We start from the raw sequence: 15,497 nt of genomic DNA on the forward strand, positions 1-15,497 counted from the left end.
TAAGCATGGTAAGATGTTTTCATCCAATGCAGGTTTTTAGAGACCATATTAAACTTGTGAACCATACCGATGTTCCTTAATTATTGTAAGCTACTAGTTCCTTAATTATTGGCAAGTCCATCACCAAAAAACTACTTTTTATTAAGTTCTCATGAGCTAAGAAATCTTAAGTTCTCTTTGAGCCTACGGTAGGCATCTTCATGCATCCTGGGTAGCTGGCATAACTTCCAACTATAGGCATTGCTATGCTTGAATTGGATTTGCTAGAGACATTGGAGGCTGAAGCTGTAGCAATGTCATGGTTTTCGCTCCTATTATTCGCTTGGGTTAATAGAATTGAGCTGCAGGCGGTCTTTGGTTTTGAACAACTACATTTTCAAATCTTCAAAGTCATCATCATTATTATTACCTTCAGGTGATCTTGCTTGGAACTTATCATTATGCATGGCCATAAGATTCTTCGTAGAGGTCACAACAAGAGCTTCTTTGGAAGAATGATCATGTTCTTGAGGAACAGTGTCGCCTTTTGAGAGGCGAGCATCTATATCCATTTCATCAATGAAAGGCAGTGCAACATTCAGGTCAATGAGATTCCTGGCATTGGTGTCATCCTTGTTCTGGAATTGCATTTCCATGTTAGCGACACCCTTACTCGTGGGTGTGCTATCTGTGCCCATGTGCATAGTGCATGAGAGTTGAGAATCTCTACCGATGGCTGCATTAATAGAGAAACCAAGAATTCTTGTATTACCTTCTGAATTAACCATGGAACCAGGCAAAATATGGTGTTGCCCAGCTGCATAATTTGATGGCACTTGTGACTTCTTCGCCGAGATTTCCTTTCTCATGTTTAGCAACTTATTTTTCACCCATGAGATTTCCATTTGCCTACCATCTCTTGCTTGTTCCAGAGTGGCAGCTGCATCTTGAGGACCATTGCCTAGATTCATGTCCTTTGGACAATTATAGAATTGGGATTGCTTTTGATATTGAGCCTCTCCTAGTTGTGTAATATTTGGTGTTGGAAGGCGACAATACTCTTGTAATGTTGGAAGGCGACCATTTTGACCATTAGGCACTTCAATGCCACCATAATACCTCCTAGCTGTGTAATCTTTGGTATTGCTTTTGCATAAAGATTTGAATGCAGCACTAGAGCTAGACGTTTCAAATGTTTGTGGATTGTGGATGCCATAGCTGGGGTGATCTTGTGCGGTAGAGGAATCAACACCATTTTTCTCGTGTGTGAAGCATTCCATGCCATTATTGCTTCTATCTGTAAAAGGAAAAAGTTCTACACTTAGTGTGCATTGATGCTTACATAAAGCTATAACAATTGAATTTTTTTTAAGAAAAGCTTACCATATTTTGTGTGGATGTATGGATTGTTATGCCTTGCTTCCTCATTTGCAACAAAGAAGTTTGAATCAATGGCTTTACCCACATGCTTTCCTCTAAAGGTATCTTTTAAGCTTAGGATGTCCATGTTCACTCCTGGCGATGAATAACATTGGTTTTGCGAACTAGAGGCACCCACACTTGGGAAGTCTTCTATTTTCATAATACTTGATGACCCTGCCACTTTTCTATTGAAAACATTTACTGTTGAGACACCTGATTGTTCTAAACCACTAACACAGTTCTTGCTCATGTGTGAGGAGGGCTCAATTTCAAGCTTCACATTTGGGAGGTTGAGGTTCACTCCCGCGGATGAATAGACCTGGTTCTGAGAAGTAGAACATCCCACACTTGGGAAGTTTGTTGTTCCCATATTACTATTTGGCCCTACAATTTTTTTGTTCAAATCATTCGTTGTTGATACATATGATGGTTGTGAACCACTCATCCACTTCTTATTCATGCTTGAGGAACCGTCAATGTTAAGATTCACATTTTTACCAAGAATTGAACCATCATTTCTTGGCAAACTATTTGCAGACTTCTCCAATAGTATGACCACATCATCATCACAATTATCAACATGTGCACCAGTTGGAACCTGAAGGTTCTTCACATTTATACCAAGAATTGAACCATTATTTCTTGGCAAGCTATTTGCAGGCTTCTCTGACAGAATTACCACATCATGATTAGTATCATCTGCATGTGCATCATCTCGAACCTGAAGGTCCTTCACATTTGTACCGAGAATCGAACCACTAGTTATTGTTGAACTCTTCGCAGGCTTCTCCAATAGTATCACCACGTCATCATGTGCATCAGCTGGCAACTGAAGATCCTTCACATTTGTACCAGGAGTGGAGACTGTATTTCTTGTTGAACTATTTGCAGGCTTCTCCGATAGTATCACCACATCATCATCAAAAGCATTAGCATGTGCATCATTTGGAACCTGAAAGGCTAGCTTTTCTTGTGTGGACCTACTATTGCTATGCCTCATAGACACTCCATTTGAACTACACTCTATATATTTTCCCTTCATTATTTTTTTAGATGGTTTCTTCATATCACGTCCAGTAGGAGGCTCAACTTTACGAACTGTTCTTATACCCCCAGACGGTGATGAATACATTTTTTCTTGAGAATGTTCACTTAATCCACCTCTTTGGCATTCTAATTCCATTAGGTTCTTCTGGACATTGTACAAACGATGAAGTTCTGAGACCTATAAAGATACCAAAACTTTATAAGAAATGAGAAACAACTACATCTATGGAAAAGTATAAGAAAAAACACGTCCTTTACATATCTAAGCAATGTTTTGTTTCTCCATAGACAACTGAATGCACATAGTAAAATCACAACCTACCTGTTCCCGTAATGTAGCTTCTTGTGCAAGTATTGTCCGCTTTATTGTATCATTGTCAAGATATGCAAATCCATTTGTGGGTTTTATTGTGTATATGTTACTAAGATGCCCGCTTGGCTTGTTCTCCATGACTTATGATAACGAGCTGCCTTTCAAGTTTACACTGGAATCTGTAATGGCCAATTATCCTGAAAGATAGATCTTGCCTTCAACTTCTGTTCCCAGTGCTAATAAATATCCACAAATAAATGATGGGTTGTTGAAGTATCTTCAAATATATACATATAGAAAAATAAATACATTAACTTGGTATCGTTTCTATTTTGTGATTGATTACGATATGTTCTCATTCAAAGCATTACAATTGTTTTATTTGTGGACTTGGAAGTTCTCATGCCTGTGTGAATTGCATACTCATACAAAACCATGGTGATTAAGGCTTTAGAACCTATCCAACCATGACTTAGTACCATAGAAAATATCGCATTACTTGGTAGACACTTGGATAATTCTGATCAAGAAGTGATAGAAAACAACAAAGGATATCGCATACTTACAAAGATCTCAATGTGAACCAATGGTGTATATGGAGTTTTCTCCAGCCAAGTCCTTTGCCAGCAAGAAATTGGATGCTGTCTGCTGGCTATCTGAAGCAGACGAATGGTAAGCTTGTGTCAGCATTAGACCTCAAATTTGGCATTTGCGGAATGTATGAATGCATGCATAACAGTGAAGATGCAAAAAACCAAGAAAAAAGGTAGATAATATCAAGAGCTCTAACAAAACGTGATGGGCGAATTATCCCAAAAATGTAAAAATAACAAAACTTTACATAGGAATTCCATGAATCATCACCGCCATAGATAAACTAACATGAGTTATAAAGACATAAGAAGAGGGGACAAGGAAGGACCAACAAGCGATAAAAATAGAACAATCTCACTGTGCCCCAGAACCTTTCTGCCGAGGGTGTACCAAAAGAGCATATGAAAAAATAGATGGGAAAGAACGGATTTCCCATACACAAAGTCAAGCATAACAACACAAAAATCAGGAGGGGGAAACTTACAAGAACAAAGCCTCTGATCTCATTCGCTAAAACATGGCCAGAGAACTTGTTGTCTCACCTTATCACTAGGAGAAGCCCATGGTACTAATGAAATTTGTCAAGCCTTTTGTAGATAAGCTTGAGGTGTTCCGTCATTTATTAGGAGCTATTTTTCGAGATTGGATTACGATTCAATGGGAAGTAGTCGACATGGACACTTAAGATTTCAATGCATTTACTTCTAGTGCTATGTAGTGTATTTTTTAATGATACATTATGTCATTTTGGTGTAGGATTTTGAGCACATTAAATTATGTTATCAACCGATTGCTTTTGTTTTGAAGGAATTTTCTCCCCGGGGTGGTTGGTATGACACGCGTGACACCCGTATGCGCCACGAGGTGCTTGCTCGCTTTGTGCCAGATCTGACTGCATGACCTGTCCACCTACAAGGCCAACCAACAGGGCAACAACTCACATGCATAACAAAGAAATTACTCACTTCACTTATTTTATTTGTAAACTATAAATTATTATACTACTATTCCTAATAAAAATTTCCAATCAAGGGTTTATCTCTAAAAATTTCTTGTTGGGACTTAATTTCTATCTACACTTATTGCACACCAAGAATAAAATGTCGAATTCAAATGTATGGCTCGGCGAGGAGGCCCTCTGCACCGTCTGTTTTGCGCTGGCCACACGCGACTGCGTCCCTGGGGCTCCCCACGCCGTCGGATATGGTCGGACGACGCACACTCAAGCGGCCTGCCCCAGGGTCCATGGCAAGTGGACTGTGAGTGCGGCTGAAGCCACCGACATGTAGTGATTTCGGTCACGCCCGTGTGTGCCACCCTGTGTGGCACCCCACTCGTGACGGGGAGGCCAGGTTAACCTATCTGCGTCGCACGGCCATGGTTGTGGTTATTCACTTGCGCGAGGCAGTCCGGCACATGCACACGCCTCATCCTTCACCTGGGCATTGCCTGCCCAGACTCTTGCCTTCGTGCTTCCTATCAGGCAGTGTGTTTTCCTCTGCTCGTTTGTTCTACATTGATGGGGCTAGCCAGTTGGCGGTTGCTACCATTCGCTCCCTTCCGGCCTCTTTCACTCGCATGAGCTTGGCACACACGAGTGCTCGTCTAGGTTTATACCATGTTTGGTGTTGATGTCTATGGTTGTAAGGGGCTTGTTTGGCCGGGTTTGTTTGCGTATGCCTGACCCGAACTTTGTTTTCTGGGTCGTACGAGTTTGCTCTTCACTGCATCTCTCTCTGGCCATTTTGCTGCCCCTGGAATCGGGTGTTTCTAGTCTTGTCGGTCAGTGGCTCGTTGGTGCTCTTTTGGGTGTTGTTTTGTTGTTGTCTCTTGGGTTGGTGTCCAGCGCACTTCTTCCTCTTCTTATTCCTGTCGCCTTCTATTTGTGTTCACCGTCTTGCGTTGCACCCCACACGCTGCACGCGATAGGGGCTTCTTGCACGAGCGTGTACGACACGATGGTAAATCAGGCATGTGATACGTCTCAAACATATCTATAATTTTGATTGTTTCATGCTATTATATTATCATTTATATATGCTTTTTATAGCAATTTTTATTATTTTTAAAGACTAAACTATTAATTTAGTGCCCATTCTGAGTTCTTTCTTTTGCTTGTTTTTGGTTACGCAGGAAATCAATATCTACGGAGGTCAAAATAACTTGCCAAAATAATGTGATTTTTTGGGCAAGAAGAAACACATGAAGCTTAGGGAGACCTTCGGAGGAGCTACCAGGGGCCCATATGGGTACCCCGCATAGCTTGGGTGAGGGGCCTGCCACCTGGCCATGTGGGCCCCCCTGCACCGCCTTAGTCCAATTCCACCGCCATAAATCTCTATTAATACTAAAACCCGTCGACGTATTTTCAGAAAATTTTATTGTCGTTGCGCGTCTCTGTTCTTTGAAGAACCCATCCGGAGACCTGTTCCGGAGTCCTGCCGGAGGAGGAAGCCATTGTTGGAGCCATATTCATCAACCTTCATGCCTCCATGACCATGATGTTTAGTGTAAATGTTGAACCGGGCACCCTTAAGCTAGTGATTCTATGTCCGCCACTATTTGGATATAAAGTTACTCATAAGCTCGTTAAAACTCAATCTATTTTTAGACCGGTAGAGTGCTTTTTTAAGAAAAACGGTTTCCCCCCGCTTTATATTATAAAGCAACCATCACCAGTACATCCGAGAGACTGATACAAACTCACGCCACACCACCCCACACACAACACACACACCTAAGGCGAGATACAAGGGTGCCGAGCACTGACGCACCACTCCAACGACTAGCAAACACACTACAAATGAGCAATAAAGAACCGCTTGAGCCAATGGAGACCACCAAGGGCGACCACCAAGGAGAGGTGTGATGACCGACAACGGAGCAAGGACTCCAACATGATGCCTCCAAGAAGGGAACGACCATGAAGTCGCCACCATATGATCCCACAGACCAGGTTTTCACCGCACCGTCTCCGGACCACGAAAGCCATCCAACATGGGCCTTTATCTATCCATGGGGTGGTCCGGGTGTACTTTCCGCAAACCGGAGACAAACGTGGGGGCTTTGTGGGTGTCCGGACAGCACCCACGCCCGCTTCTGACCATCTTGGCCCACCCAAACCCCCTCCTTCCTCGCTCGGTGTCAGTCGCCCGCATTCATGCCATTGTAGAGCGCGTCGCTCCACATTAAGGCCGGCCCAGAGTGGATGTGACCTCTCACTAGCTCCGCCATTGAAGCGGCGCGCCAGCCAAGGGCGCCGCCCGTGCCGCATCCCTGGTGTTTGCGCCTATTCAATGCCGGTGATGTATTACTAGACGGGACGGGCCAGATATCTACCACGCTTGTTCAATGCCCCGTCCTTCCGTATGTCGTCATTAAGCAGGCTTGTTGGCTGAGGAACCAACTCCGGCGCCGCCAATTGATGCACCCGGATGCTAGGCCTCACCAGAATCCGCTATTTAAAGGCTGCCACACCCGGCTATGTCCACACCACAACACATCCGCTCCACATCCTCCTCCTGTGCTCCACATCTGCCATGACCACGAGCGGGAACGCTCCATGGGATAGTCTATCGCTGGAGATGAAGCACAAGGTGGCCGCCCTTGCAGCTGCTTAGCAGTCCCGTTGTGCCATACGGATCGAGCAGGGCATGCCGGCCAGCTTGCCTGATGTCTCTGACGACCCCACAATGGAGATGGGCTCCGATGACACCACACTGGAGCCCGCTCCTGTGCATGCCAGCTTCACCATGGAGCAGGCGCAAGTGCACTACAATGCCGCCATGGCGGAACAGCATATGCTGGCGCCTATGTCGGCATTCTAGCAGGCACAGGAGGAACAACATAACAACATGTTCATCCTAGAGCAGCACCGGCTAGCGTAGGGCCAGATCAACGATGAGCGTGCGAATGAGGAGGCCATGGTGGCCATGGCCGCAGCAAACTCCAACTTCGTCGTGGAGCAGCGTGCGATCTACAAGCCCGTCCGCTCTCAAGCCGCCGGTCGCCAGGAAGCAGCCGTTGCGGAGGCACAGCTGCAGGCGATCACGAATGAGAACAATGCCAGCTACGCCTCCTATGCGGCACCGATGAACTATCGGGTGGCCTGGTTGGACGGCACCAACGCCACCATCTCCGTTGTGGACCTCACGTCCACCGGCGACGGACAGGTCGTAGACTTCTCCGAGGATGATTAGGGCATGGGATGCGGCGGGGCCTTCTGTACCATGTGGGCATTTCCATATCCTGTGTTCTACTCTTCCTCGCCGGAGACCGCATGCACGTTCACTTCACAGGTCTTACCGTTGGTGCTCATGGAGATGGCAGATGCAGGAGGTGGTCGCTGGTGCTGAATAAAAAGGAAATGGACGACGACTGGCCATCGCCATAGGATAGTTTTAGGGCCGGGTTTATTATTTTGTTCTAAATGTTTGAAATGTAATGAAAATCCGGCGTGTTTGCATGTATCTCATCCAGTTTATATGAAAATCCGTTGTGTTTTCACGAATTTGCTCTTTTTAGATAGTGGTTTTGGAGTGGAGTATTAGTAGCGGATGCAATTGCATTAACGGTCTACTTATCATGGATGTAATGCCTATATGGGATTATGCCATGAATGATCATACTTATAAATATTTCAATTTGGTTAATTGCGGAACTGTAAGTTGTTTACCATGCTACTTGTTGTTTTCGAGACAGATGCCACTAGTGAACCTATGACCCCCGGGTCTATTCTCCATTACACAATTCTTCTACAAATTTGCTCTTTTTATTTGATGTAGTACCTTGCTACTATCTATCTCTATTGTTTTCTTTTTAATTTTGTAACTAACAAGACAAGGGGCTTGACAACCCTCGTGCCATGTTGGGTGCAATTTTGTATCTTGTTTGTGTGTAGCTGTTGTTTACCTTGTTAGTTTGGAAGTTTCCTACTGGATTGATTACATTGGTTCTATAACGAAGGGAAATACTTTGCTACTGTTCTATTTCACCCTTCCTCTTTGGGGGAATCCCTACAACTCCTTCAAGGGTTAACAAAAGAATTTCTAGCGCCATTGTCGGGGAAATCTTCTACTACCAAATTAAGTACCTTTGCACAAACTCCTTATTTACTTTTTCTATTTCTTTCCTAGTTAATTTTGCTTCTTACTTTGCTTTCATCTTTGCTTGCCAATTTTTTCGAAATACCAAGAAAAAACCTTTTGTTGCTATGTTTTCTGTTGCTATCATGTCTAGTGCCTCACTTGTTGTTTCCGCCTGAGCTAGGAGTGCTTAATTATAAATAGAGGAGTGGAGAGAGTTTGAAAGATGTCTGGTATAGGATTTATGATGCTCAAAACATGTCTACTCAAAAACAATGTACCACAATTTTTCTTAGCAATTTTTATATTGGCGTTACTACTTGATATAGATTTTTTCTAGATAATAACATTGGAGGGAATTTTACGGGTAGTCATACCTTAGATGATTTTAGTTCTATGGGAAATTTATTAGGATCTCCATCTCTTAAGGTTGATGAAACTAAAATTACCTTGAGTCATCTGATGTCTACTACACAACCTTCTTCTTGTAGACATTGTTGGGCCTCCAAGTGCAGAGGTTTGTTGGACAGTAGCAAATTTCCCTCAAGTGGATAACCTAAGGTTTATCAATCCGTAGGAGGCGTAGGATCAAGATGGTCTCTCTCAAGCAACCCTGCAACCAAATAACAAAGAGTCTCTTGTGTCCCCAACACACCCAATACAATGGTAAATTGTATAGGTGCACTAGTTCGGCAAAGAGATGGTGATACAAGTGTTATATGGATAGTAGATAAAGGTATTTGTAATCTGAAATTATCAAAACAGCAAGGTAACTAATGATAAAAGTGAGCGTAAACGGTATTGCAATGCATGGAAATAAGGCCTAGGGTTCATACTTTCACTAGTGTAAGTTCCCTCAACAATGATAATATAATTGGATCACATAACCCTCCCTCAACATGCCACAAAGAGTCACTCCAAAGTCACTAATAGCGGAGAACGAACGAAGAGATTATGGTAGGGTACGAAACCACCTCAAAGTTATTCTTTCCAATCAATCCATTTGGCTATTCCTATAAGTGTCACAAACAACCCTAGAGTTCGTACTAGAATAACACCTTAAGACACAAATCAACCAAAACCCTAATGTCACCTAGATACTCCAATGTCACCTCAAGTATCCGTTGGTATGATTATACGATATGCATCACACAATCTCAGATTCATCTATTCTACCAACACATAGAACCTCAAAGAGTGCCCCAAAGTTCCTACCGGAGAATCACGATGAAAACGTGTGCCAACCCCTATGCATAGGTTCATGGGAGGAACCCGCAAGTTGATCACCAAAACATACATCAAGTGAATCACGTGGTATCCCATTGTCACCACAGATACGCACGGCAAGACATACATCAAGTGTTCTCAAATCTTTAAAGACTCAATCCGATGAGATAACTCCAAAGGGGAAACTCAATTCATTACAAGAGAGAAGAGGGGGGAGAAACATAAGATCCAACTATAATAGCAAAGCTCGCGATACATCAAGATCGTGCCAAATCAAGAACACGAGAGAGAGAGAGAGATCAAACACATAGCTACTGGTACATACCCTCAGCCCCGAGGGAGAACTACTCCCTCCTCGTCATGGAGAGCACCGGGATGATGAAGATGGCCACCGGAGAGGGATTGCCCCCTCCGGCAGGGTGCCGGAATGGGTCTAGATTGGCTTTCGGTGGCTAAGGAGGCTTCTGGCGGCGGAACTCCTGATCTATTGTGCTCCCGGATGTTTTTAGGGTATATGGAGATATATAGGCGGAAGAAGTATGTCAGGGGGGCCATGAGGGGCCCACAAGGGTGGAGGGCGTGCCCAGGGGGGTGGGCGCGCCCTCCCTACGTCGTGGCCTCCTCGAAGCTTCCCTTACGTGCACTTCAAGTTTTCTGTGCTTCTTTCCTTCCAAAAATGGGTTCCGTGAAGTTTCAGGGCAATTGGACTCCGTTTGGTTTTCCTTTTCTTCGAAACCCTAAAGCAAGGTAAAAACAGAAACTGACACTTGGCTTTGGGTTAATAGGTTAGTCCCAAAAATGATATAAAAGTGTATAATAAAGCCCATAAACATCCAAAATAGTAGATAATATAGCATGGAGCAATCAAAAATTATAGATACGTTGTAGACGTATCAAGCATCCCCAAGCTTAATTCCTGCTCGTCCTCGAGTAGGTAAATGATAAAAACAGAATTTTTGATGCGGAGTGCTACTTGTCATAATTTCAATGTAATTCTTCTTAATTGTGGTATGAATATTCAGATCCATAAGATTCAATACAAAAGTTCATATTGACATAAAAATAATAATACTTCAAGCATACTAACTAAGCAATTATGTCTTCTCAAAATAACATGGCCAAAGAAAGTTATCCTTACAAAATCATATAGTCTGGCTATGCTCCATCTTCACCACAAAAAATATTTAAATCATGCACAACCCCGATGAAAAGCCAAGCAATTGTTTCATACTTTTGATGTTCTCAAACTTTTTCAATCTTCACGCAATACATGAGCATGAGCCATGGACATAACACTATAGGTGGAATAGAATGGTGGTTGTGGAGAAGACAAAAAGGAAGAAGATAGTCTCACATCAACTAGGCGTATCAACGGGCTATGGAGATGCCCATCAATAGATATCAATGTGAGTGAGTAGGGATTGCCATGCAACAGATGCACTAGAGCTATAAGTATATGAAAGCTCAAAAAGGAAACTAAGTGGGTGTGCATCCAACTTGCTTGCTCATGAAGACCTAGGGAACTTTGAGGAAGCCCATCCTTGGAATATACAAGCCAAGTTCTATAATTAAAGATTCCCACTAGTATATGAAAGTGACAAAACAAGAGACTCTCTATCATGAAGATCATGGTGCTACTTTGAAGCACAAGTGTGGTAAAAGGATAGTAGCATTGCCCCTTCTCTCTTTTTCTCTCATTTTTTTGGGCCTTCTCTTTTTTATGGCCTCTTTTCTCTTCTTTTTTTATTTGGGCTTCTTTGGCCTCTTTTTTTATTTAGTCCGGAGTCTCATCCCCACTTGTGGGGGAATCATAGTCTCCATCATCCTTTCCTCACGGGGACAATGCTCTAATAATGATGATCATCACACTTTTATTTACTTACAACTCAAGAATTACAACTCGATACTTAGAACAAGATATGACTCTATATGAATGCCTCCGGCAGTGTACCGGTATGTGCAATGATGCATGAGTGACATGTATGAAAGAATTATGAACGGTGGCTTTGCCATAAATACGATGTCAACTACATGATCATGCAAAGCAATATGACAATGATGGAGCGTGTCATAATAATGGAACAGTGGAAAAGTTGCATGGCAATATATCTCGGAATGGCTATGGAAATGCCATAATAGGTAGGTATGGTGGCTGTTTTGAGGAAGGTATATGGTGGGTTTATGGTACCGGCGAAAGTTGCGTGGTACTAGAGAGGCTAGCAAGGGTGGAAGGGTGAGAGTGCGTACAATCCATGAACTCAACTTTAGTCATAAAGAACTCACATACTTATTGTAAAAATCTATTAGTTATCGAAACAAAGTACTACGCACATGCTCCTAGGGGGATAGATTGGTAGGAAAAGACCATCGCTCGTCCCCGACCGCCACTCATAAGGAAGACAATCAATAAATAAATCATGCTCCGACTTCATCACATAACGGTTCACCATACGTGCATGCTACGGGAATCACAAACTTCAACACAAGTATTTATCAAATTCACAACTACTCAACTAGCATGACTCTAATATTACCATCCTCATATCTCAAAACAATCATCAAGTATCAAACTTCTCTTAGTATTCAAAACACTCATAAGAAGATTTTACTAATCTTGAATACCTAGCATATTAGGATTTTAAGAAAATTACCATGCTATTAAGACTCTCAAAATAATATAAGTGAAGCATGAGAGTTCATCTATTTCTTGCCACCATGCTCTAAAAGATATAAGTGAGGTACTAGAGCAAACAACAAACTACTCCGAAAGATATAAGTGAAGCACTTAGATCAAATGACAAACTACTCCGAAAGATATAAGTGAAGATCAATGAGTAGTAGAATAATTATGCAACTATGTGAAGACTCTCTAACATTTAATAATTTCAGATCTTGGTATTTTATTAAAACAGCAAGTAAAACTAAATAAAATAAAAAGACGCTCCAAGCAAAACACATATCATGTGGTGAATAAAAATATAGCTCCAAGTAAAGTTACCGATGAATGAAGCCGAAAGAGGGGATGCCTTCCGGGGCATCCCCAAGCTTAGGCTTTTGGTTGTCCTTGAATATTACCTTGGGGTGCCTTGTTAATCCCCAAGCTTAGGCTCTTGCCACTCCTTATTCCATAGTCCATCGAATCCTTACCCAAAACTTGAAAACTTCACAACACAAAACTTAACAGAAAACTCATAAGCTCCGTTAGTATAAGAAAATAAATCACCACTTCAAGGTACAGTAATGAACTCATTCTTTATTTATATTGGTGTTAAACCTACTGTATTCCAACTTCTCTATGGTTTATAAACTCTTTTACTAGCCATAGATTCATCAAAATAAGTAAACAACACATGAAAAACAGAATCTATCAAAAACAGAACAGTCTGTAGTAATCTGGATCAAACGTATACTTCTGGAACTCATAAAATTCTCAAATAAATTTCTGGACCTGAGGAATTTATATATTAATCATCTGCAATAAAAAAATTAACTAAATAGCACTCTAATAAAAATGGCAGCAATTCTCGTGAGCGCTAAAGTTTCTGTTTTTTACAGCATGATCAACAAGACTTTCCCCAAGTCTTCCCAAAGGTTCTACTTGGCACGAACACTAATTAAAAGCATAAAACCACATCTAAACAGAGGCTATATGAATTATTTATTACTAAAGATGAACAAACAGCAAGGAACGAAAATAAAATTGGGTTACCTCCCAACAAGCGCTATTGTTTAACGCCCCTAGCTAGGCATGATGATTTCAATGATGCTCACATAAAGGGTAAGAATTGAAACATAAAGAGAGAATCATGAAGAATATGACTAACACATTTAAGTATAACCCACTTCCTATGCATCGGGATTTTGTTAGCAAACAACTTATGGGAACAATAATCAACTACCATAGGAAGGCAAAACAAACATAACTTTAAAATTTTAAGCACATAGAGAGGAAACCTGATATTATTACAATTCCTACAAGCATATATTCCTCCCTCATAATAATTTTCAGTAGCATCATGAATGAATTCAACAATATAACCAGGACCTAAAGCATTCTTTTCATGATCTACAAGCATAGACATTTTATTACTATCCACATAAGCAAAATTCTTCTCATTCGGGATAGTGGGAGTATCATAAGAGACTTGAATACTATAAATTGTTTCCACATTAAAAGAGTAATGTTCAGAAAAAGGGTACTGATAATCATGACAAGTTTTATAAATATAATCACTACTTTTTATAGCATAAGTATCATCACAATAATCATCATAAGTAGGAGGCATGCTATCATCATTATAAAGTTGCATATCAAAACTTGGGAGACTAAAAATATCATCTTAATTAATCATAGCTTCCCCAAGCTTGGGACAAACATTAATTGCAGCAAATATATTCTCAAAAACATCATCTTCATCAAACATAGCATCCCCAAGCTTGGGCCATTTCATATCATAAGCATAATCACTCTCATCATTAATAGTATGGATAGCACCAATAGTATAGCAATTATCATATTCTTCCAAGCAAGTGCCAAAAAGATTTTCAAGATCTTAAGACGTATCATTATCTTCCACAATTATATTTTCATGAGGCACAATAGTAATGGGAGCACCATTATTTGTGAGGGGTACCTTTTTACCTCTCTTCGTTTTTCTTTTCTTCTTCTTCACCACATCATGTGTGGGTTCAATCCTCTTTATGGAGCTCCTCCCCATTACCTGATTCATCATAAAAAATAATAGGAGGATATTGGGAAGTCTCTTCCCTTTCATTAGTATTCTCTACATCTTCTATTTGTTTTCTTTTCTTTATGTAGTTGGCAACACAAGGATTTTCAATACAATTCACCGCACAATACATATAAATTTCCTCTAGATCAAAATGAAGAACTCTATCCAGAGAAAATTTTGGAATATCCTTAGTTATACGTGTCATTTCTTCATAACCCAAGAGCAAACTAAGTTCGTTATGATGTGCAAGGGAAATCAAGTCATCACAATTTTTGGACACGATACGATCATGAAACAATTTGCATTGGGTATTGAAATGATCATGCTCACTGCAAAGTTCCCAAGTACGGCTAAGAAAATATAAATTTTCTGCACAATCATCTAGCCTTTCTTGCAACCATTTAGTTTCTAAATGCTTATGCCTCTTGCAATATCTATCTTCCCTATTTGGTGTGTTCGTACAAACCCAATGTACTCCACAAAAATTGACATGATTATAGGACACATAATCACTAGTGCAATCATCATTAGTATCATGGATATTCAAAGAATTCGTACTAACAACATTGCATTCATGCTCATCATTCAAAGATTTAGTGCCAAACATGTTATAGATTTCTTCTTCTAGCACTTGAGCACAATTTTCCTTTCCATCATACTCACGAAAGACATTAAAAAGATGAAGCGTATGAGGTAAACTCAATTCCATTTTTATAGTTTTCTTTTATGAACTAAACTAGTGCTAAAACAAGAAACAAAAAGATTCGATTGCAAGATCTAAAGATATACCTTCAAGCGCTAACCTCCACGGCAACGGCGCCAGAAAAGAGCTTGATGTCTACTACACAACCTTCTTCTTGTAGACGTTGTTGGGCCTCCAAGTGAAGAGGTTTTCAGGACAGTAGCAAATTTCCCTCAAGTGGATGACCTAAGGTTTATCAATCTGTAGGAGGCGTAGGATGAAGATGGTCTCTCTCAAGCAATGATACATCTTCGTCGTATCTACATTTCCAAATACTTTTGCCCTTGTTTTGGACTCTAACTTGTGTGATTTGAATGGAACTAACCCGGACTGGCGCTGTTTTCAGCAGAATTGCC

General features: G+C 41.2%; 1 protein-coding gene across 3 annotated transcripts; it reads right to left on the bottom strand.

Annotated features, from left to right (window-relative positions):
• LOC147970344 (uncharacterized) lies at positions 1 to 4,045 on the bottom strand. 3 transcript variants are annotated; one of them, XM_087522636.1, is made up of 5 exons: positions 3,898 to 4,045; positions 3,328 to 3,417; positions 2,771 to 2,958; positions 1,363 to 2,626; positions 1 to 1,276 (listed from the first exon to the last, which is right to left on the bottom strand). In XM_087522636.1, exons 3-5 carry the CDS (start codon positions 2,897 to 2,899, stop codon positions 369 to 371), a joined length of 2,301 nt encoding a protein of 766 aa, XP_087378762.1. In that variant the 5' UTR covers positions 2,900 to 2,958; positions 3,328 to 3,417; positions 3,898 to 4,045; the 3' UTR covers positions 1 to 368. The 3 variants fall into 3 exon arrangements, with proteins under 3 accessions (XP_087378762.1, XP_087378761.1, XP_087378763.1); XM_087522635.1 differs by having other exon boundaries at positions 3,840 to 4,045; XM_087522637.1 differs by having other exon boundaries at positions 2,771 to 2,997; positions 3,840 to 4,045.
• Between the last annotated feature and the right edge of the window lie 11,452 nt (positions 4,046 to 15,497).

Source organism: Triticum urartu, chromosome 5A (assembly GCF_056163025.1).
Source record: "Triticum urartu cultivar PI428250 chromosome 5A, HENAU_Tu73, whole genome shotgun sequence".
Lineage (NCBI taxonomy): Eukaryota > Viridiplantae > Streptophyta > Magnoliopsida > Poales > Poaceae > Triticum > Triticum urartu.